At 25.8% G+C, this 26,014-nt stretch overlaps 2 protein-coding genes across 4 annotated transcripts in view; one reads left to right on the top strand and one right to left on the bottom strand.

Moving 5' to 3' along the window:
* Positions 1–26,014, top strand: part of LOC130677856 (N-alpha-acetyltransferase 15, NatA auxiliary subunit) — a 33,261-nt gene that overhangs the window by 6,016 nt on the left and 1,231 nt on the right. The window contains exon 7 of the mRNA XM_057484746.1: positions 23,280–23,473. Within this exon, the coding sequence (XP_057340729.1) occupies positions 23,280–23,473 (194 nt within the window). The remainder of the gene's footprint in view (positions 1–23,279; positions 23,474–26,014) is intronic.
* LOC130677855 (probable serine/threonine-protein kinase cdc7) lies at positions 874–17,542 on the bottom strand. Of its 3 annotated transcripts, none has more exons than XM_057484743.1 (2): positions 17,510–17,542; positions 874–4,708 (listed from the first exon to the last, which is right to left on the bottom strand). In XM_057484743.1, exons 1-2 carry the CDS (start codon positions 17,525–17,527, stop codon positions 1,145–1,147), a joined length of 3,582 nt encoding a protein of 1,193 aa, XP_057340726.1. In that variant the 5' UTR covers positions 17,528–17,542; the 3' UTR covers positions 874–1,144. The 3 variants fall into 3 exon arrangements, with proteins under 3 accessions (XP_057340726.1, XP_057340728.1, XP_057340727.1); XM_057484745.1 differs by lacking the exon at positions 17,510–17,542 and adding an exon at positions 14,892–15,324 and having other exon boundaries at positions 875–4,708; XM_057484744.1 differs by lacking the exon at positions 17,510–17,542 and adding an exon at positions 12,777–12,955 and having other exon boundaries at positions 875–4,708.

The raw sequence follows: 26,014 nt of genomic DNA, 5'->3' as shown, positions 1-26,014 counted from the left end.
AAAAAGTTTTTTTTCAATGGAGTGATTTCGGAGTCTGGATTTTATTTAAACCCGCATTCACTCCGAGTCTGAGTTTGAATAAATTTCTTTTGATTTAATTTCACTCCAAACCGAAGTTTCAATATTAAAATAAACTCCCCTTCGAATTAAATTTTACTCCAAGAGAATTAAATAAATATGATACTGACATCTAATAATTTTTGAATTTTTTTAAAAACGATAAAAAAAATACTCTGCAAAAAATCGGGAGTGAATTCGGAGTGACAACGAATTTTATTTAAATCCGAATTCACTCCGATTCAGAGTGTGAATATTTGAATAAATTCCTCTTGATATAATTTTACTCCAAACTGGAGTTTCAATATTAAAATAAATTTCCCTTCGAAGTAAATTTCACTCCAAGAGAATTAAATAAATATGATACTGACATCTAATAATTTTTGAATTTTTTTAAAAACGATAAAAAAAATACTCTGCAAAAAATCGGGAGTGAATTCGGAGTGACAACGAATTTTATTTAAATCCGAATTCACTCCGATTCAGAGTGTGAATATTTGAATAAATTCCTCTTGATTTAATTTTACTCCAAACTAGAGTTTCAATATTAAAATAAATTTCCCTTCGAAGTAAATTTCACTCCAAGAGAATTAAATAAATATGATACTGAAATTAGCTGACGTCTAAAAATTTTTGAATTTTTTTAAAAACGAAAAAAAAAATACTCGGCAAAAAATCGGGAGTGAATTCGGAGTGAACGGATTTTATTTAAATCCGAATTCACTCCGATTCAGAATTTTAATATTAAAATAAACTCTCCTCCGGTTTTAACCCGCGCCCACCTGCAGATTTTTCACAGCGTACTCATAATTATATTAAACCTTAACATTGTCAGTGTATGTTATATATATACATTTATTTAAAATTAATCACAGACAGTACATATACGCAAGCATACAATTACACAATTATAAATTACATATTTTTCATATATATGACTTACTATCTAAAAAAAATATACTTGAATAATTTGAATTTATTTACAAATTAGCGATTAATTATTTATTTTAAAATCAGTTATGGCATTTGACTAAAATTTAAAATTCTTAACACAAAAAAAGTTTTAAAAAATTTATACTTAAAATATTTAATTACGTTTCTGTTCCGCGGATCTAAATCCCCTTAATCTAGTCCCTCCGTAATTTTCTTGACGCTGTCTATTAATAACGTGAGGAGTAAAAAAATACACGTGTCCATCATCACCAGGTAATCTGTAGGTAAAATAAGATCTCGGTTCGTCTCTTAATTCCCCATTTTGTCTTTGATTTGAATTTAAATTTAAATTCAAATTTGAATTAGCATGTGAATGCGGGTGATGATTTATGTTTATAAACTCAGCATCAGGATTTATGGGGGGAGGATTATTGTAATTAACGTCGATATCACCAGCCAGTGAAATCGGTTTTTGCTGATTTTTAATTCTGCTTTGCTGGTAATATTGCTGATGACTGCCAGACAATGAAATAAAACTATTCGGCACTCGTTGATGATAATTATTGTTGTCGTTATCACTATTGTAATTAATAGGCAGCAAACTTGGATGGTTTGACTGATAGTGATACTGTTTAGCCGATTTTCTCCCTTGATTTTTATTAACCACCGTCCTAATTGTCGGCGCCGGCAATGACCCGTCATAGTCATCAATAAATTCAGCGTCTGGATTAATCGTCGGCAATGGACGTTGGTAATTAACATTGATATCATTTTTCAATGAGTAAATATTATCATAGTACTCATTACTTTCTTTTATCTCCTGTTTTTCATAATAATTTTTATCTTCTTCCTTCAATTGATACCGCGGACGTGCGGTAACGCTCTCGTAGGCGACTGTACTCAGGCTGCTGTAAATTGGAGTCGTACTCGGCAGTCGATACTTTATTTTCCTACCGAAATTCGTAAAATATTCCTTAGTTACATCATCTAGATACTGGTCCTCATGTTTTGTGTAGTAAATACTTTTGGGGTCTGATGTTGTTTCTTCGTGTCTTAGTAGTGACGGAGGTGCTTGAGTTGTTGAAATATAATTATATAGTTTATCTTTATCATTATTGTTATTTTTTAATCTGTCATTATTATTACTATTACTGTTGTAACCCGTTAAATAATCTGTTGTGTCTTGTAATTGCCATTTATTGTAATAAGATTTATTGTCTTCATTGTCTGTTTCTTCTTTTTGAATTTTCCATTTATCGTAAAATGGTTTTTCTTCATTATTTGAATCTGATTGTTCTTTATCTTCTTGCCATTTATTGTAAAATGATTTTTCATTATTATTATTATTATTATTATTATTATTATTATTATTATTATTATTATTATTATTATTATTATTTGGATAAATAATAACTGGATCATGAGGATAATTAACAGCTTCAAAACTATATTGATAAATAGGCTTCGGTCTAATTTTATTATTATTATTATTATTATTATTATTATTATTATTATTATTATTATTATATTTAATTGTTGTAGATGTTAAATATTCACGTGGTCTAGATGTTGTAGACGTAATCAAAGGCTTAAAATTATAAATAGAAGTTGGTGATGATGATGATTTTTTATTATAAAAAGAATCTGTTTCTAATTGACTTTTTAAAATTCTTTGCCCCTGTAATCTTGTATTTATAATTTTATTCTGTTGATTTTGTTGCTGCTGTTGCTGCTGATATTGTTGTTGCTGTTGTTTTTGTTGTTCTTGTTGTAATTGTTTTTGTTGTTGTTGTAATTGTATCTGTTGTTTAAATGATTGTACAGAGGGTTCAATTGTCTGATAATCCTGTAGCGTTTGTTGCGAGGGAGTTATTTCAACTTGATAATAATTTCCGGGCGTTGCCGTTGAAACTCTGTATGAAGAAAGTGGTAAAGGTGTAGTCGGTGGTAATTTACGATAAATTGATTTAGGAGGTAGTTCTTCAACAACTAATTTATAATAAGACAACCGCGCTTCATTGTCTTGATAATTAATAGGCAAAGGTGTTGTTACTTCATTATCTTCGTAAAAATAATACGAGGCTTTTAAATTACCGTTTAATTTTTCAGTTGATGTAATTTGTGTGGGTGTTGTTTCACGCGGTTTATTATGAGACCGTGATGTTGTTTCACTTGATTTTTTATTATAATAGGGCGTGGTTGAATAGTAGGCAACTATAGGACGGATTTTTTTCTTCATTAAAATAGACGGTGATACTTTAGATTTTTCAGTTGTCCTGCTTATATTTATTTTACTCTTATACGTCACTGCTGACGGTGTTGTCACTTTTATTGACACATAATTATCTAATTTATTTTTATTAACCGGTGACTCGGTTACTATTTTTTGTTTTAATTTTATTTGCTTGCTTTGGGTTTCTGTTGTAGAATTTAAATTATTTATTTTTCCCGGTCTTACTGTCGTAGATTCCTTACACTTTGAACACTTATTTTTATCTATTTTATTCGTTTCGGTAATATTATTATTATCATCAAGAGGAGCAAAAAAATCTGGTGGCGGAGGCAAAATAATTCCGGGGACTAATGGACCCGGTGGGACAACTGTCGAATTGTCTTGTTGATACTTGAAACTATAAACAGGAGGATAATAAATTGATTGGTCATCTTCATCATAATCAGTTTGGTTGAATGACGTAGGCGGTGGTACAAAAATCGCGCCGGGTGGTAACGCGGGAAAAAACGGGCCAATAATACCAGCGAATGTTGGGCTTGATTTAGTTGTTGTTTTACGTCCATCATCATCATCATTTGTATTAGTGTCATTAGTACTTTCATTTTGAATAAAATATGTACCATTAAAAGGAACAAGACCATCGGGAATAATCCACTGAGCAGATGATTCGTTGTCATCAGAGCTGTCACCCGTTGAATTACGGCCGATTATTTTAATTGGACCGCCGTCAGTCAATTGAATGGGAAATGGCGGGGGTATTTTAGGATTTGATGGAATACGAACTTGTCTTTTAGGTGCTTGATAGTCATCAATTGGTGACCAATTATGTAAATCAGTATTTTTAAGCCCCGCGTCACTGTCATCACCAAAATCACCGCCTTTTATAACAAGCAAATGATTTTCAGCCAACCAAATTTCTTCGTTATCTAGTCCGCCGAAGTTTTTTGAATTATCGCGCGGAATATCAGGATTTGATGAGTAACTTATTATTCCAGGTCTTCTTAATTTCTTCGACGGCAATTCATTCTGTATTAATCCGTACTTGCCTTCTTTTACTTGCTGCGCTAAAGTTTTTTTGTCATCATCCTCATCACGGTTTACTTTTTTTTCTTTACCGTTACCCGTTGATGATGATAGCAAACTGTCCCACTTGGCTGTATCTTTATCATCTATTTCTTTGTCGTCTCTCAACATTTCCTGGATATTTTTCGGAGCATCTTTTATACTTGAACTCTCACTACTGTTTATATTTACATTAATATTAGTTTTATTGACATTATAATCTTTATTTATCGGCTCGATTGATGATAAATTATTACTATTATTATTATTATTATTATTATTATTAATATTATTATTATTACTATTATTTCGTTGGATGTAACGCTTGCGATGGTTTGTCGCAGCACTTGTGTAGTTGTTACTTATCGCAAGTATGGCTATTATACTAAATAATAGTAATTTTTTGAAAATAGTCCACGGCATCTGAAAATAAAAAAAAAATTTCTTTAGATTAATTTTTTCAAAGGAGTTTCATAGAAAAATTTAATTATTTTGCGGATTTGAATTTTAAAAAAATTTATAATAATAATAATCTATATTATTAAGAGAATAAGGAAAATTTTTTTCCCGCCATATCTATATGATAGAATTAGTTAATGTTTTTGAAATTGGTATCATTAGATAGGTCTTGACTTGAATTTGTGCCTTTTCATACTTTAAACTCTTTTTAATTGCCAAGTATTGAGATAAATAGATTTATCTATATCATTCGAATTACATTTAAATTACGCGGGAAAAAAGACGATCGTATTTATTTTCTTTAAATAAATTAATACTTTAATTATTCTGTCACTAAATATGACTGAATGTCACTGAATATATAGCTATATTATTTATATCGCGTTACTTATTCCAAAATGACAGATTTTTATACTCCCTTTTGGTTTTTGGAAGTTTCTCAAAGCCAAAAAAGTGTGCATAGAAAAAAAAAGGATTCATTGACACAAAAAATCTTTACTCGCCTAAAGAAAATTTTTACTTACCCCAATAAATTTTTTGCATTGTGAATTGAAAACAAAAATTTATTTAGAACTAGAAAAAATTACTCGGTGCAAGGAATTATTTCTTGACCAAAAAAATCTTTTCTCGCCCCAAGACAATTTTTGTATTTAATTTATAATGCATAAAATTTCTTGGTGCAAATTAAATTTTTTGCGGCAAGAAATCCTTTTTTTCTGCGTATTTTATAAATTTAGTAGTGATATTTGGTCTGCGGGTTGCTCGTAATAATAATCTATATTATTACGAGAATAAGGAAAATTTTGTTCCCGCCATATCTATATGATAGAATTAGTTAATGTTATTAATATTGGTATCGTTAGAAAGCTCTTGACTTGAATTCGTGCCTTTTCATGGTTCAAACTCTTTTGTATTGTCAAATGTTAAATATATTTATCAATATCATGATCCTGAAGTTAGCAGACATTAAAAAATTTTTTAATTTTCGTTTTTCAACAAATCAATTGCAAAAAAACAAAACCTAAAAATATGCACATGTAGAAAATTTAAAAAACTACGGGTGCAATCTTTTCAAATATTTTTTTTTATGGTTTATCGTCGAAAAAAAAATCCAAAAATTATTAAACGCCGGCATACCAGTATCATTATCAATATCATTCGAATTACATTTAAATTACGCGGGAAATGAAGACGATCGTATTTATTTTTTTTTAAATTAATTAATCTTCTAATTATTCTATCACTGAATATGACTGAATATATATATATATTAGGGTGGGTTGAAAAAAAAACTTTTTTTTTGTTTTTCTTAGCATGGGGGTAGAATTTGTACCTTAGAAAAAGAAAAAATTTTTCAAGAAAAAAAAAATTTTTTTACTCAACATTTTGAGGTGGCCCACTCTTTTTTAAAATAAATAATTGATCAAACGGGGTAGTCCCAATGAAAAAAATTACATGGTGTTCTAGAATCTGTAGGGTGTCCCCTTGAAAGCTAATTGAAAGTCAGGAGTTGAAAACATTTTTTTCCTATTATTTTTGTAATTTAAGTAAAAAATTCAAAAATAAAAAGCATTTTCTTATGAATTAAAATGAAAGTGAAATAAAAAAAAATCACATTCGACAATTATTAGATGTTTTCCACGATTTTGGACAAAAAAAAATTTTTTTCGTTGGAACTACCCCGTTTAATCAATTATTTATTTAAAAAACGAGTGGGCCACCTCAAAATGTTGAGTAAAAAAATTTTTTTTTTCTTGAAAAATTCTACCCCCATGCTAAGAAAAACAAAAAAAAAGTTTTTTTTCAACCCACCCTAATATATATATATAATTAAAGAGAATAAGAAAAATTTAGTCCATGCCATGTTTTCTATGGTAATAAAAATTAAACAAATTGAATTTTATATCAGTGAAAAAAAAATATATGTAGTTAATAATGAGATTTGTCTTATTAAATTCAAATGATAATAAAAATTAAAAAAAAATTATAGAGTAGAGATTTTAATAAACAGTTAAATTCAAATTATATTTAATAAATTCGGCAGTAATATTAGCGCAGTCGCGTAGTGACTGTAAGTTGCTCGTAATTATTATTATTGTTACAACTTGAAAATAAATATATTAATTTTTTTTTGCATTAAAAAAGTCACGATTTCCTAATTACTAAAGACGGGATTCGAACCGCGGTCTTTCATAATACAAAATCCGTTCATTGACTCTGCATTCTTTATAAACTTATTTTTTTAATATTAAATTCTGATACATTACGTTTTATTGTAACAGTTTATTGCCAAATTAAATATATATTTAAAAATTCGTAGCTCATGTAATAAATTACCAATCACTTTTCACGGTCAAATACCCGATAGTGAATGGCTTATTTTATTTAGTTTTTTTTTTTCAAACCATTCACTCATATTTAACAAGCGATTATTTGTGAACACGTTAATTTTTTTTTAATAATGATTATGTGAAATTACATAATAAATATAATAAATTTTTTGTCGACGTAAAAAATATTTTTTTCTCTCGTTCCTTACGTTCGATGACGCGTAAAAAAAATGTTAATTATATTTTAATTTATCTTAATTGAATTTAAAATAAAAATCTATATACATCTACAGAAAAATATATATATCGTAATTACAGTAATTACAGTACGGCGAAACAATTGCCCTGGCTGTTGATCGAAGAAAGTAAATGTTTTTTTTCGTTATATTTTATTGTTAATTTAAAAACGTTCAATTTAATTCCGTTATTTCCTGTACATGCTCGAGCTAGTCATGAAACGTGTGTCTCTTAATTATACACATTAAATTAATAAAATCTATATATACTAAGAAATTTAAACTTTCTATTTCTACGTAAACTAAAAAAACTATTTTATTTCATTGCTATTTTAATTGTCATAAGATAAATGCCCCTATACCCGCTCAGTGCCATTAGTCGCTCACTTTAACTGTTTACTGCGTTTTTTTATAATTTTTATTAAAAAAAATTACAGCTAAAAATATTATTATTGATAAATAATTATTTGTGAATCTAAATATATTAAAATATCATGTGTCAAATTATTTTATAATAGATTATAAATTTAAATTAAATGACTGTTTTCAAAATCGCGCAAAGCCGGACATTTTTTACTTTGACGTTCATTCGTTAGATCAAATTTGGGTTACGTCAAATTTTTTAAGAATTGTTGTAACTATATCTTATTAAATACATTTTTAAAATTCATGAAATTTAATATTATGAAAGAATAAAGTAGTATAATTTATAAATTATTTGTCCAAATCAATAAACTTATCATAGTTTAATTGATATTGTCTTTGAGCGACTATAGGGCCATGTGTTGGTCGAGTAATGGTACATGACAACTTTTAGTGAGCGACTATGGGTACACTCAAGGAGCTTATTTAAAAAATTAATAATAATTAATTATCTTTATTATTCTTCAAACTTAAATTTTATTCTAATACTCGAAGCTTCAAAAAATAACTATAAAAAAAAATCTGGTTTTTCATTTTATTTATTAATTTATATTGAGTGATTTAATCTCACTCCAATGAAAAGTGAGCGCGTATAGGGCTTTTACCTTAAATTATTAAAAAAACAATATTTGGAAAAATTGCACCTATAGTTTCTTAAATTTTCTACATGTGCATATTTTTAGTTTTTTTTTTTTTTTAATTTAATTGTTTAAAAAAAATCTGGAAATTACTAATTGTCTGCTAACTTCAGGATCATAATTAAATGATACCGAAATTAGCCGAAGTCTAATAATTTTTGGACTTTTTTTTAAACAATAAATTATAAAAAAAAAAAAATAGTTGAAAAAATTGCACCCACAGTTTTTTCAATTTTCTACACGTGCATATTTTTAGTTAAATTAACTTAAATTTAATTCTAATACTCTAAGCTTCAAAAAATAACTATAAAAAAAAATCTGGTTTTTCATTTTATTTATTAATTTATATTGAGTGATTTAATCTCTCTCCAATTAAAAGTGAGCGGGTATAGGGGCTTCTACCTTAAAATAATTATTATAATTCGACTGCTCGTAGAAATTCGCAGCTCGATTCAAATTTTCTTTCAAACATTGATCGATTTTTTTTCTATCGATCCTTACCCGTGAGAATTTAGTGAATGAAAAATTGAACAATCCGTTTTTGAATATATGTATATAAATATGTATCAAAAGATTTAAAACGCGAAGCATGTTTGAATTGAATCGCGTACTGTCGCGCGAGTGAGAGTGAAAGGCCAACGTGACCCATGGGTGTGTCTGGGTCTAGTTTCAACACTTTTCACTTATATGTACTCACTATAATACATTACACACATATATACATATATGTATAATATATATATATATATATATATCTACACATATTTATATATATGTACGTACATAAATTTTTCCCTCGGGAAGGGTGGAGTAATAAATTAAATCCAAAAAAGGATATTCGCAATTTACACATCGTTAAGAATTTAAAAATACTGTTTTTATTTTTTTATATAAATATATATGTATATATCTATATATATTAAGAAATAAAAATAACTACTTAATTAACTAATAATAATGATAAATAAATAAAAATATAAAATTAAAATTTAACGACTGATAAAAATAAAAAAAAACGTCATTATAAAACAAGTTATGCGCGGAATATCCTGTACAATTAGTTCATCGACAATTACCATGGAAATAAAAAATAATTTAATCTAATGCGAGGATTAATTCAATAATAATTGTATAATCGATTAAATAGAATTTAAAAATAAAATAAAAAAAAAATATCCTGTTGCAGTTAAATGGCAATTTATTGCAGACTTATAATTCTGTTCTGCAACTGCACTCGTTTGTTGTAGTTAATATATTATAATAGTTTTGTTATAAATCAGCAGAACGTGAGAAGTATTTTATTTTAAATAAAACTGTTATATATTTTATATACTTTATTTATTTAAAGATAAATTTAATTAAACGTCAACGCACACGTGGATATTAATATTAAAATATGATAATTATGAGGGCATATTATTTATATATTACATATGCAATGCATATATTTATATATGTTTGTATAAGAGAGATAAAGAGAGAGGCTGAAGAAGCAAAGCAGAATACCTTGGCATTGACCGCGCGACTATTATGTACTACTATCGCAATAAGAGGAAGCACGTTTATGTACTTGCATAATAGTCGTCTCTCATCCCGATCTTGTGTAGTCTATAAAATATAACCATCTTAACTAACAGGTTACTCATACATTATATTTATACAGACAATTATGTCATCTTTTTAACTATTTCTCAGAGAAATTGTTATGGTTTCAAATGCTATGGTGTCATCCCGCATGAAAAAATATATATCCCGGCGAAATAGTATATATCTGGCTTATATTTTTAGTATTGTCATATATATGCACGGAAAAAAATAATTAGTAAATATTACTGAGATTCTCGTCAACAGAGCGCGCCTAGACCAAATCTCAGTAAATATTATGGAGTAGAACGTAAGTAATTATTGACAGATGCATTTTTTTGACAAGTGTCTTGTAGTTTTTTAAGGTTCAAGTAATAATTTTGAATAGTCAAGCAGTACACGGAAAAAAAAACTTTAAAAATTACTATTTGAAATTATGACCCGGAACCCGGTTGTCAATATGGGGAATTTTAACATTCAAATAGTAAATTTTATAATACGTGTCGTCTATTTTCTAATGATACTGAAGTTAGCTGACGTCTAATAATTTTTTGACTTTTTTTTAAGCAATAAATTATGAAAAAAAAAAAAAAAATATTTGAAAAATTTGCACCTGTAGTTTTTAAAATTTTCTACATGTGCATATTTTTAGTTTTCGTTTTTTTGTAATTGATTCGTTGAAAAAAAAATCCAAAAAATTTTAATTGTCTGCTAACTTCAGGATCATTATTTTCTAAGCATCCTGTAATTATTCACGTTTAAATCATAAACGAAAAAATTACTATTTAGAATGATGGTATTTACTGATCACTTTATCATTATATTACTTGTCATTCTCAATTTATATAGTTCATTTTTTTCCGTGTATATTTCAACGATGAACTGTTAATTATAGCAGTTTGAACATTAAAATCATAATTTTACTGATTGAAACGACATTAGTTATTGAACATAACATAAATAATTACAAGTTGAACTACAATTATTGTCAATCATTTTTTCCGTGTGTTATTTTGCCGGCATATATCCACGATATATCTTTTTCTGTATGGGATAGTAAGGCCGGATCATGTTGCCCGTCTAACGGAAATTTAAATAAATGCGCAAAAGTTACTGTGGCCATAGTAAAATTTATAGAAGTTACAGTAATTTGCGTTGCAAAAAATAACGGCTTGAATTCTGAGTGAGTGCGAAACGGGTGACTGAAGATCGGAACGTTTTTCGCGAAAAGAAAATGAAAAGTAAAAGATCTACTGGATCTAGATTTCTGAAATGTTTCGCACGTCAACCAAAAATTTCACCCCCAATCACCGAAACTACCCCTTAAGACACCTAAGCGGTCAAATTATATACATATTTTTCATTGGTCTTCTAGTAAATGATGACTTTATTTATTTGATTCTCTTGGAGTAAAATCCACTCGGTTTATTTTAAGGAGGGTCCATAGTAATTTGTGTCCAAGCTTTTCTCTCAAACTAAAACTCTAAATGCAAAACTAAGAACGAGGTTCGATGCATTATTCTATTAACTAGCAGTCTATGTTTTGATTTTTGAAATATATTCATTTGTAAGAGAAAAACGTGGACAGAGTTTCCATTTACTGCGCAAGTGCAACAAGGATAGTTCCGTTTGTTGTTAAAACATCGAATCGGAAATCACTTGGTTGAAAAAACAAACTCTATATTTACTCCGTATGCGGGTAATTTTTTTTTAAACTCCGGAACCGAGTGACGAAGTTAATTCGAATTTAAATAAAATCCGTGATCACTCAATTTTTTCTGTGTTTATTTAAATTTCCATCAGGCGGGCAAAATAGTCCGGCTTTCCCATGACATAAAATTTCAAACAAGAATAATTTCCCTATTTTTCAACGATTGCTCTGATTTATTCTCTTCAAAAAAGATCTGTAGTAATTTTTTTCAAGTTTTTCTCTCAAACAAAACTTTGCAACCCCGTCTTGAGTGTAATAGAGAAAAAACTTCAGACTTCTCTTAACTAAAAATTTATCTAAATAATTATCGGAAAAAATTGTTTGCTACAAGAAATTCCCACATTTTTTATCATAAAAAAATGATGAATCACTTGAGCGGATAGTTTATAAATAAATTTAAAAATATAATTCTGACTAATACCAAACCGGGAATCGAACCCGGACCATTTGGGTACCGCGCGGATCTACCAGTTGAACTTATAAATAATTCAATTAATTCTGCATATTGTAAACAATAACAAAAAATTAACCTGTTATTTTTACTGATTTTTTTAAAACTATTATTTGTTCAGCTGAATGTCTAGTAATTTTTTAAAATAAAAAAATTCCCGCCTTTATTTAAATTCCCGTTTCAAAATTTCGAATGTTATTTTACTAAATTTGACTTTTAAATTAGAGAAAAAAATTTTAAAATATATCACGTACTTGAATATAATTAACACATGTCTGTTAATTAAATTAGTACATTACAAAATTCATGCATAACAAGACATATTTATTTTTCATGTAGATAATAAATTCTCAGACAAACTAAAGCTTAAGAATTTGAATTTTTACTCTTGATAAACACAATAGTATACCTACATATTTTTTCATAATATATATTTATGACTTGCAATGCAGGTTACAATTGAAATGTACTTGCAATCTACATTCACATATTATTTGAACCACGCGGAATTATTTATTAAGATAAAGATATATATATTTTTTTTATTCTATCCGCCCTCATGTAAACTTTTGAACGCATTCCCACGCTCGAATTGACCTCTCTCTCTTTATCTTTCTCTATGGGGGCCTGGTTGCAATTTAATAGCAACTATACTTAACTCTATAACAAACGGTAACGATAACTATGACGTTTAGTTTTTTTAAAATCACTATTACATACTGAGAATATTTAATATCACTCCGAATGCAAGACCCGTTTCGCGGTTTAAATTTAAACTGAGGTCGAATCAAGGTTTTCACCATTTTAAATCAATGACTCTGCTTTTTTTATCTTTTATTTTATTCATCTTATTTAATTATCTTTTTTTTTTCCTGAGAAAATTTTAAACAATAGTAATTTCATTCGTCTAGACGTTAATCACAGTTGGTTATAATTTTACACTAGTCTCGTAGTTTTTTCCCTACGATTAAGATTATCTTTACGATTAAATGAGAAAGCAAATACCGTTTTATTTATTTACATTTCAATACATATATATGTATATATAAATTCATATTAATCAGTAATGTGAAAGTGAACGATAAGACGAATGTGTCAAATTAGTAGAATCAGGTAAATAAATTAGACCACTTTCGTAAATGGTTTTTACTTCTGATGTCATTTCATTAATCCTTAACTATTTGTCAAGTTACTAAATATTATTACTTATTATCGTATCATTTCTATTAATATCTATGACAAAAGTATTATTTATTTTCTTAGTAAAATAAATATTCGGTATTTATTTATACTTTTTTGAGAAAAGTTTGATTTTATTTTTCGTAAGAAAAATATTTTCCTGACAATTTAATTCTGTAAATTAAATTTGTATATTTTTGATTGAAAGATTTTTTTTTAATGAGAAATTTAAAAAATAAATTTTGGATAGGGACAGATTTGAAAAAAAATTTCTCGAGTAAAATTTTATGGTAAAAAGTTTTTTTTTTTTCAATGCAATTAAAATATCTATTTATATATTTTTGAGAAAATTTCAATTTTATTTTTACTTAGAAAAATATTTTCCTGACAATTTAATTCTGTAAATTAAATTTATATATTTTTGATAAAAAGATTTTTTTTTAATGAGAAATTTAAAAAACAAAATTTTGAATAGGGACAGATTTGAAAAAAAATTTATCGAGTTGAAATTTTATGGTAAAAAGTTTTTTTTTCTCAATGCAATTAAAATATTTATTTATATATTTTTGAGAAAAGTTTAATTTTATTCTTACTAAGAAAAATATTTTCCTGACAATTTAATTCTGTAAATTAAATTTATATATTTTTGATTAAAAGATTTTTTTTTAATGAGAAATTTAAAAAACAAAATTTTGAATAGGGACAGATTTTAAAAAAAAGTTTCTCGAGTTAAAATTTTATGGTTTTTTTTTTTTTTTTTTTTTTCAATGCAATTAAAATATTTATTTTTATATTTTTGAGAAAAGTTTAATTTTATTTTTACTTAGAAAAATATTTTCCTGACAATTTAATTCTGTAAATTAAATTTACATATTTTTTTTTAATGAGAAATTAAAAAAAACAAAATTTTGAATAGGGACAGATTTGAAAAAAAATTTCTCGAGTTAAAATTTTATGGTAAAAAATATTTTTTTTTTTTCTCAATACAATTGAAATATTTATTTATATATTTTTGACAAAAATTAAATTTTTTTTCCAAGAAAAATATTTTCTTGATAATTTTCTTTTTAATTAAAAAAATTTTTTTTTATTACGAAAAGTTTTTACTTGATTTAAAAAATTCAAATCTTAAAATTTTTTAAAAATTTTGGATAGGGACAGATATAAAAAAAACCAGATATTTTTTTGATAAAAATTTTTCTTTGAAAAAAAATTTTTTTTTTAATGCAATAAAAAAAAAATCAAAGAAATTGTCCCTGTGATTAAACAATAGATTAAATTATTATTTGTCCTCTAGTAATAAAAATATAAATTTGCATTGACCATAATTATATACACGATCACACAATGATGTTTACGACTTTCACCATAGTGCCATTATAAAAATATCACGGGCCTACTCTACATAATCACTACCTCAAGACTATTGATTGTCGATCGTTAAAAACAAAACTTAAAATTTAATACATTCACCTTTTTGCCCACTAATTTAAATAATATTCAAACTCTTACATCTCATAATTCAAATCGACACATTACCAAATAATTATCAATCATCAATCGCAAATAAATTTATTGCAAAATAATACACTCACGATTTATTATTCGTTGAAATCCTAAGGATGTTCTTTGGTACATTAATTAATAAATTAATTTTTGTTTTAATTATTTTTAAATTTTACCCGAATCTCATAACTCATAACAATAACTTTAGTCACTCATATGCACTCATGTGCATTTTTATTTTAAATCCAACGTTCCCATGAGCTCTTTTTTTTTTTTTTCTTTAATTAAAAAAAAAATTACCACAGATTTTTGTATTTAATTGGTAATAAATTTTTTTTTTGCAAATAATAGAAGTATAAAGAAAAATTAGTTAATTGAAGTATGTAGTTATTAATTACACTAAAATAAAATAAAAAATTAGCCACACATGCACTAAATATCTTGAATAACTGAGTTTGACTGAGGCACACGATATCCTCGTGGATTGCCTCCACCTCGAGTACAAACTGATCTCACCATCGTACATCCCTTCTCTCTTTATCGTTATACTGTTGTTATATATATGTATATGGGTATATATTTATAATTTTCCACTTCTTGCTACCGCCAACTCATTCAGTCTTAAATGTACTGATGTTAGGAAGGGAGCCTTTCTTATTCCTCATTAAATTCATATTTTTATATTTAACGCGATAATAAATTTTGTTTAAGAAAAACATATTTTCATATATATATATATGTTTATTTTAATTTATATGAATACACATAATTTTTTGAATAAAAAAATATACGAGGTCAATTTAAAAATAGACCGTGAGAGTTTAAATATTATTTAGTTATTATATTATTAAATTTCAGGGTCATTTTGTACACAAATTTATGGTACAATTTTTTCGTTTGTTAAAATAATTTTTATCCTTGATTTTTTTTTTTTTTTATGTGATTTATATGTTAGGATTCTAAGAATAAAGACGTACTTTGGTTATTACGCGATTTAATTACGATGACAAAGATGATGACGATTTTAAGTACATGTTCGATATCTATTTATGGGAATGTATTATATATTTATTGTAATTATTAATATGTAGGCGGTTATATATGAATCATAAATACTTGATAGATATATATTACTTGCAATAATTATTATTTATTCATGTAATTATAATTTATTAATTAATAATTTTTTTAAATTTAGATCCGGTATCAGTACTTACAAAAATTTTTTCGATTATTATTATCACAATTATTTTTAAAATAAGTATGATTAATAATAACATTAATAGTAATTTTTTTTAATTCATACTACGGTTATATTTAAAATATTTTTTCATTATTATTATACTTATTTTTAAAAATGACATCTAATTAATAACAATAATTTTTTAGTTCAGATCCTGTATCAGTATTTACAGGAATTTTTTAATAATCGATAATTATCATTACTATTATTTTAAAAAATAAGTACAATTAATAATTACAATATTAATCATTTTTTTAAATTCATACTCGGGTTATATTCAAAATTTTTTTTTTCTTTATTATTATACTCATTTTTATAAATGACATCTAATTAATTAATAATAATAATAATAATAATAATAATAATTTTTTAGTTCAGATCCTGTATCAGTACTTAAAAGAATTTTTTCGATTATTATTATTAAAATTATTTTTAAAAATAAGTATGATTAATAATAACAATAATAATAATTTTTTTAAAATTCATACTTCGGTTATATTTAAAAAAAATTTATTACTATTATACTTATTTTTATAAATGACATCTAATTAATAATAATAATAATTTTTTAGTTCAAATCCTGTATCAGTACTAAAAAGAATTTTTTCGATTATTATTATTAAAATTATTTTTAAAAATAAGAACGATTAATAATAACAATAATAATAATTTTTTCTTAATTCATACTCCGGTTAAATTAGAAAAAAATTTTTATTATTATTATTATTATTATTATTATTATTATTATTATACTTATTTTAAAAAATGATATCTTATTGATAATGATACTTTTTTTAAAATTCAGATCCTGTATCAGTACCTGGAAGAATTTTTTCGATTATTATTATTACAATTATTTTAAAAAATAAGTATGATTAATAATAATAATAACAATAATTTTTTTAAAATTCATACTCCGGTTATATTTAAAAAAATTTATTATTATTATTATACTTATTGTAAAAAGACATCTAATTAATAATAACGATAATTTTTTTTTTAAATTCACATCCTGTATCAGTATTTACAAGAATTTTTTCGTAATAATAATTTTTTAATTCATAGGGTAGAAGTACCGTTTTTGGCCACTCAGAAATTTTGAATAAAATAATTTGTAAAATACACAACAACATAATTAATTTTTTTAAATGTGTTTGAAAATATTTTTATCTCACTATTGCAATGAAATTTTTTTTAATACGGTTTCATTATTTAAAATAAAGTATTAAATGTCCAAAAATGGAGCAGTGGCCACAATTGGTACTTCTACCCTACTCCGGTTATATTTAAAAAATTTTTTTTCCTTATTATTATACTCATTTTCAAAAATTATATCTAATTAATATCAATAATAATAATAATAATAATAATAATAATAATAAAATATCTATAGTCTATATAATATTATATTAGTAAAAAAAAAGTATAAATTTAATAAATATTTAATGAAAAAATAATATTTACAGAGAAAGTTAATAACATAAAATATAATGCGTAATAAATACAGCAGCAACAACACCAATAATAATAATAATTAAAAAAAAAAAAATGAATAGTACATATGGTGTTTGCCAAGGTGAAGGAATCCACGTTCTCACCCATTGTATATAGTGATAAAATATCTTTCCATACAAATTGTTTAATCCTATTCATTTATATATAATTTTTTTTTTTTTTTTTTTTCTTAAACACACTTCTATTCATTGTGACCAGACGTGTGAACACAAGTTAGAGCTAATTCGTTAAACAATTAACGTGTGCGCGTCTATTATTATTTATTCCATCTCTTTTAAATTACGACAAGTTCTCCTCTCCACCTTCCTCTCAGTAATATACTGGCAAATAAAATAAAACCTTGGGTTAATCACTATTTTAGCATCACGGCGATCACGACTCAGCCTTGGGATTTTCCATCTGATTATCATTCGCAAAAAAATTAAATAAATATTAATAACTGTAAATGATTATTTATTTATAGTTATACATGTATGCATATTTTATATATGTATATATAAATATGTATATTTGTATACAATGTATATAAAAAATAAACCATTATTTAAATTAGATGCACTCGCTTTCTTGTGAGAATTAGAGCGTTTTATTTTTTCATTTAAAAGATCATATAGTTTCTTTTTAAGAAACTAAGCTATCATATATTTATAAATTTTTTACATACATATTGATGTATATGAAGAAAAAATTTTTTTATAAAAAATAAAAACGTTATCATTAAAATTTCACTCGTACAGGAAGAGATTACCGTTTATTTTTCTCTCAATCTAACGTGTATCGATAAATGTATGCCGCGCAATAAAATTATTTTGTGCTCAATTACTTCAATTACTTCTTGCCTATCGAGTTATATTTTTATCGATTGAAAAACAATTAACCTATGATTAATTAATAACTTTATTTATCGGATTAAAAATATAAGTTAATATTTATAACTTTTTTTTTATCGAATCACTTTCTTGGACTTTCTTGCGGCCGCGTGAAATTAGAAATTGTGAATCGTGGCATCATTAGGTATTCTCGCGACAATGTTACGGTAATTTTTTTACAATACACTAGTACAATGACCTTGTATAGAATATAAATAATACTTAATGTATATAAAGAGAGGAAAGTACAGTAGTATGAAAAAAAAAGAATAGAAAAATAAAAAAAAAAACGTTAATGACTAAAGAAATAGTGAAGGTGATGAATAAATAGTAAAAGTGTCGCGCCTTACTTGCTTCTAATTTTTTTTTTTTATTCACAAACATTTCCTTTGTTATTATTATTATTATTGTTATTGTTATTATTACTATCATTACTATTATTATTATTAGGGACAAGATTTTTGCCTTATTTTTGAAATGAGTAGTTCAAATTTTTGGTATTACGGGAAAAATATCGGTCTTAGTAAAAAAGTTTTGGAACAAAAGTTGTAGGAAATTTAATTTTGTTAAAAAAATGTCTCTTATGATTTTTTTATACGATCAATATTTTCACCGTAATTTGAAAATTAAGATTCATAATGAACGATTCAAAATTTTGTTAATTATCAAAATCTTAATTTTGAAATTACGGCTTTCTTATTAGTCCTAAGAAAAAATTATAGGAGACATTTTTTTTTGAAAATTAAATTTCCTACAACTTTTGTTCGAAAACTTTTTTAATACGACCAATATTTTCACTGCAATTCAAAAATTAAGATTTATAATGAACGATTCAAAATTTGGGGAATTATCAAAATCTTAATTTTGAAATTACGGCTTTTTTATTAGTCCTAAGAAAAAATTACAAGAGCCATTTTTTTTAGAAAATAAAATTTCCTACAATTTTTATTTGAAAAATTTTTTAATACGACCAATATTTTTCCTGTAATATAAAAAATTTCACACCACTAACTATTAATTATTTTAAAATTAACACAAAAATCCTGGCCCTAATTATTATTATTATTATTATTATTATTATTAATCGTACTTGTCACAATAACAACAAAAACTTTGACAGCATTAATAATAATAATAATAATAAAAATTTGCAAAAGTAATTCCGCAACTTATTAAAAATATTAAACAAAAAAAAAAAAAAGTTACATAATATACAATAAAAAATAAATAACTCCATAAATATAAACTATAAAATTAGATAATTCTTATTATAAATATTAAAAAATATATAAAGATATATAACAGACAATACTCTGTAATAATCATACCGCGTGACGATGAAATGAATTCACGTAAATTTTGTCTTCCTGGTTTTTTCTCTTTTTTTTTTTTTTTTTTCATTTGCTACTGTTATACATTTTTTTATTTATAACATATAGTTTTAAATTGTGCGCACGTTTATTGTGTTTCGCCAAGCGAAAATTCACTTTTCTCTTGTCCATATCCACAAGTAAAATATTTTTTAAAAACTACATAATAAATAGCAAATTTTTCATTGCATAAATACGCATTTTTTTTCATCTGTCAAACTAAATAGCAATAAAAAAATATATAAATCATTAAATAATATTTGATATATATTTTGTAATTTATCATAAACAGAACAATTGATTAGTAACCTTGACATGATTTTTAATTTCGTAGATCATTTGAATCCTTCTAAACGTTTTAAAATATATATACACATATATTTTAAATATAGACATATATAAAAGTACGAAAAGAGTTTACACAATCAATTGGGGCGTTGTGCATTCTACTCATTCTATTAAATATATATCTATATATATATAAATGTAACAATGTAATGTTACATTTTAAAATGCCTTTCCAACTCGACGACGACGACGTCGGCTCAGACTACGACGATGACGATGACGATAGTCTAATAAGTATAACGGTCGCTGACTATAGATATACATATGTACTTACATTGTTTTATAAAAGTTTTAAAAATTTATATATTTATTTATTTATTTTATACTAGAAGGCAGAAAGCGAACGCCACGCCTAACCGTGGCCTCACGTGGTGCACGTTTTGTACACACCCTTCACCATACTCGTGATATCCACATACCTCTCACATAATAATACTATCGCTAAATTCAATATAATAATAAAGACACGTGAATACCTTACATTGCTATATAAATATATATATTTAACACATTATTACATTTTTTTATCACGTTATTACTTTGAATCTCAATGTTTTTTATTGCAAACCGTTTTATGTTAATTTATTTAATTGGATAAGTATCTTAATTACTGTCGATTTTATTATTTTTATTGCTCCGTTCAAAATTATTTTGTTGATCTGAAAAAAAATTTCATTTTAAAAAGTTTTTTTTTATTTAACACTAAAGTACGGGACAAATTATTTTACTTTATTGATTTTTTTGGGGGCCATTTAATTTTGGAATTTTACTGAAAAATTTATGAAATTATTTATTAGAAATATTAAGTAAAAAAAATAATGTACTTTTGGAATTATTAGTAGATTTCATGGAAATTATTGCATTTGTCTTCATGGCGGGATTTTCAGAAAATTTCGCTACCTTCGGAAATACATATGGTTCCAAAGTTTATATATGTATATATTTATACGATAGAACGCGACTTGTCACTATGATAGCGTCTACAATTCTTAACGGATCTCAATGAAACTCAACATTTTCTGTATACGATTTTCGAGATCAAGTTCGAAGATGAGCAAAATCGGGCAATCAGTTCGAAGTTACAGCATTTCAAAATTTTGAAAATGTCAAAATTTCATATTTTTACTGGTTCTTTTTTCAAGAACCCGAATGTGACAACTTATAGAGTTTCTATAAAATGCATCTGAAAGTTCTATAAATAAACTTTGATTTACACGTCTATATATATACACATATATATATATATATATATATATATATATATATATATATATATATATATATATATATATATATACCTAGACCAAAGAAATTACCACTCATTAAGTGAAATTTTGCTATTTCATTCGCGGCTGCTCAATTTAAAAACACAGTAAGGGAGAAATTTTAAAAAATAGATTTTTTAGTACTTTTAGTTTCAGAGGAGTCTTTTGAACTTGATCCAAATATTTCAAAAAAATTTTTTTTGTCAGTTACTGTGTTTTGAAATTGAACAGCCGTTCGTTTCTGAAGATGTTAAAAAAAAAAATTTTCTGTTGCTTTTCCAATGCCTCCAATTGTGGCCTTACACTTTTTTCATATATATATATTAGGCTGGGCCAAAAAAATCGATTTTTTTTTCATTTTTTAGTACATCGAAAATATTATTCCGGGTGACAATAAAAAATTATTGTGAAAATTTGAGCCCTTAAAATTATTATTAAGAGGTGGATCATCGCAATTTTTGATTTTTTTTTATGAGTGGGTTTTCGTCTCATAACTTTCAAACCATCGAGATAAACGAGATTGACTAAGATACATTTTTTGAAGGAAATTTGATGCTCTACAAAAAAGGTTTGATTGAAATTTTTCGTCAGATGAACCGTTTCCTTATAATCATGCTTTGAACACTGGTATGATTTTAAAATTTGATTGTTCAACTTTGGAATTTTGTAATTTATGTAAAAACAAGTTTTCAGAAATAGCCAATGAATATATTCTTAAAGGAAATTGAATGCTCTACAAAAAAAGTTTCTTAACAATTTTTGCTAAATTCACTCCTTCAAAAGTTATTCAAGGTTGAAGTTAAATAAAACGACTTCAATAATCTTGTTTTTGATCCCAAATAAAATTTCCATTATACAAAAAAAAAAAATTAGTCGATTTTTTTGGCCCAGTCATATATATATATGTATATGAATGGCCTTCATTATTATTACTATTTAATTGCAACATTTTCTAAAACTGACTAGAAAATTTTATCAAAAAGAATAAAAATTTTTTTTTTGTTTTTGTTACTGAGTCAATAAAAATTAAATAATAAAATTTATCTAATTTTCGAAAGTGAGAAAAATATTTAAATTCCATTCTATTAAATAATTATTACATATTCGATATCTTATATACTACAGATACAATCGAAATTTAAAAAAAGTCGAATAAAAAAATAAAAAAAAAATGATACTCATACATTTTAATCTAAATTCGAGATAATTGAGTTATAATTACCTGTGTAAAAGTAATTTACAGATAAATTACTAAATAAATTGATCAAGATATTTGTCGACAAATAAAAATATTAAATGAAATAGCAGTCTCAAGAATTACGATAATATTTGTGTAATAAAACTAAAGAAATAGAGTATTAATTAAAAAATTTTTTATTCTGTGAAAGAGGAATTTTTATTATGGCTGTCTATCTATCGTATATAGAATTTGTTTAGTAATATTTATTGATGTAATACAATTGTAGTTTGTCGATTACATCAACTGGAAATAAACAATTATTTATGTATACTAAATATGTAGAGTACAAAAAATATATACATATAAAATATATATATATATGTACGATAATTATAATAGAAAAAAAAAATTCTATATATTTATACATTTAAATAGAATTTTATTTACGGTTGAAATACAAACCTCGCGAATTCATGAGGCATATCGATTGTATGACTACGATCCTCGATGTACTTTATTAAAAAAGTATATGGATAAGTTATTTATTTAATTTATTATTATAATTATATAATTAGAAAGTCTGCGTATTGTTTTTTTTATTTTTATGGGTTTAGAAAATATAATTGTAGGTTTTAAATTAAAAAATTAAAAATTTGTGGTTGACATGAATTATATTTTTTGTTGCAGAAAATTTAGCGCCGTCAGAATTAAAAAAACTGCGAAATAAACAACGGAAGCAACGCAGAAAGGCTGAACTTGAACGGCAGCAGGCTGCTCAAGCTCAAGAAAAACGTGAGCAACACAATAAATCACGTCAACAAGCTGATGCTGATTTTGAACAACCGACACTAGATGAATTAATTCCTGAAAAACTTGAACGAGTATGTATTTATTTATTATTATATATATTTGTACGAATTCACTTTGTCTTCAAGTATTAAGTCGTCACCAAATAAATAAAAAAATCTGAAAAAATTGACTCTAAGGGAAAACTCTAAAACTTCCCGCTATTATCAAGCTCAGGGAACTGAGTCTAGAGTTTCTATAGAATTTCTTAGACGGGGATCCTGATCAAAATTAAAGTGTCCGCTCTCTTAAAATGAATCAGTGAAAAGTACTCCAATCCGTGAATATTAATTACATAAATAGTCCCATGTATATCACTGATTCAATCAGTGATATACTTGGGACTGATTCGCAGCGAATATTCACTGATTCACAGCACTTCTTACTGATTTATTTTAAAATGAATCAGTGAAAAATACTCCAATCAGTGAATATTAATTGCATAAATAGTCTCATGTATATCACTGATTCAATCAGTGAAATACTTGGGACTGATTCGCAGTGAATATTCACTGATTCGCAGCACTTCTTACTGATTTATTTTAAAATGAATCAGTGAAAAATACTCCAATCAGTGAATATTCATTGCATAAATAGTCCCATGTATATCACTGATTCAATCAGTGATATACTTGGGACTGATTCGCAGCGAATATTCACTGATTCGCAGCACTTCTTACTGATTTATTTTAAAATGAATCAGTGAAAAATACTCCAATCAGTGAATATTCATTGCATAAATAGTCCCATGTATATCACTGATTCAATCAGTGATATACTTGGGACTGATTCGCAGCGAATATTCACTGATTCGCAGCACTTCTTACTGATTTATTTTAAAATGAATCAGTGAAAAATACCACAAATCAGTAAATATTCACTGCAAATCAGTTCCAAGTATATCACTAATTCAATCAGTGATATACTTGGGACTATATATGCAGTAAACATTCACTGATTGGAGTACTTTTCACTGATACATTTTAAGAGAGTACTATCCCAGAGAGTTGCCACTTTTTATTTTCTTTATAACTCGTCAACTACCTGACCGATCGACTCCAAAATCTATCAGTTCTAAGTCTTGGCGAGTTCTTTAAATTGCCGCCAAAAACATTCAAATCGGTTAATTCGTTCCAAAGATATCATCGCACAAAAAAAGTTGACACACGGCCGGGCGTCCACCCGGAAAAAATCTGAATAGTTTCCTAGATCTAAAAACTTCAAGATCTGATGAAAATTCGATTTTCGAAAATCGTACCGAAACCAATAACTTCCCTTTTTTCGTAAATTTTAAATTAACATAACGGGAAGTTAAAAATTTTTGGTCACAGTCTTAAATACCTTGCTTTTAATAACCATCACAATAAAAACTAGTCAAAAATAACCTGATACAAAAATGACTTCATACAAAAATAACCAGACACTATAATATCCTTGTAATTAATATCTAAGTACAAAAATAACCAGATACAATAATAACCTGGTAATAAAAACTTATTGACACCACTTCATATCAATATATCACCTTAATAATATACTAAAAAAAGCAACCGTAATATTTTATAGATTTATATCATATCGATTGGATATTAATGTATGCAGATATTGTTGACTAGATATTTTAGTATATAATTGCACACCTCAATCGCGAAAGCGTTTTGCACACCTCAATCGCGAAAGCGTTAGGTGTGCTTTACTGTCACTCTCTCACTCTCGGCCCTTTCACGGACTTTAAATCCTCTCTACTTTCTTTATAGTACACCAAAGTTGTTAATGATATATACCATTTTAAAGGAAATTTATTAAGGAACATTTTTCAATGCAATCCTTATTTGATTAATGATGTGATTAATTAAAAAAATATGATTTAGTCCGAAGCCCTCAGTGCGTCAATTGTGGTGTTCGGACTCGTCTAAACACGATAACTTTCAAAAAACAAGACTTATCGACTTAGTTTTTTTTTTATTATCTGTGTATTTCTGATCACAAGAACCCTTTCAAAAATTACTATCTGAATCCTTTTTGTTTTGGTGTAATTAATAAAAAACGTGAAAACTGATTCTTCGTGAAAAATTTAGCTGCTATTTTTACTGTTGTTATTATTTTTTTCATTGTTTCTCTCTATCAACTACTGGTGGCAGCACTAGCGTATCAATATGTTTGAAAAAAAAAGCGACATTTAAGACAAAACAAGGCGGGATATTTAGAAAAAAATGTTAGTAAAAAAATATTAAACTGAAAATAAGAAATAAAAATAAAAAAATCAAATTGATAATTTGTAAGTTGAATAAAAGTTCATAATAAAAAAAAATATATTAATATTATATAATAATAAAAGTAATGATTAAAAATAAATTGAGCGATTGAGGTGTGCACTTTTGGATTTTCCAACATTTTTTTTTATTTTTATGGTTATTTTTGTATTTAGTAATTTTTGTATCTTTTTTTGTGATATTTTGAGCGGACACCAAATTTTTATGTTCTAAATTAATTTTATAAAAAAAAGACACTTGTAAATTACCCATGTATAAAAATTCTATTAAACCACAAAAAAAATTTTAAATCTAATTACTTAT

This window comes from Microplitis mediator, chromosome 11 (assembly GCF_029852145.1).
Source record: "Microplitis mediator isolate UGA2020A chromosome 11, iyMicMedi2.1, whole genome shotgun sequence".
In the NCBI taxonomy this organism is placed as follows: Eukaryota; Metazoa; Arthropoda; class Insecta; order Hymenoptera; family Braconidae; genus Microplitis; species Microplitis mediator.
Note: the sequence above shows the minus strand (reverse complement) of the source record. Positions and strands in the feature narration are given on the sequence as shown.

Excerpts from the sequence above, each read along its gene's own strand:
- LOC130677855 (XM_057484744.1), bottom strand. The coding sequence starts at position 12,920 with ATGGTGAAAACCTTGATTCGACCTCAGTTTAAATTTAAACCGCGAAAC. Across the intron at positions 4,709-12,776 it reads TCGTTACCGTTTGTTATAGA|ATGCCGTGGACTATTTTCAA; the intron begins GTTAAGTATAGT and ends TTTTATTTTCAG.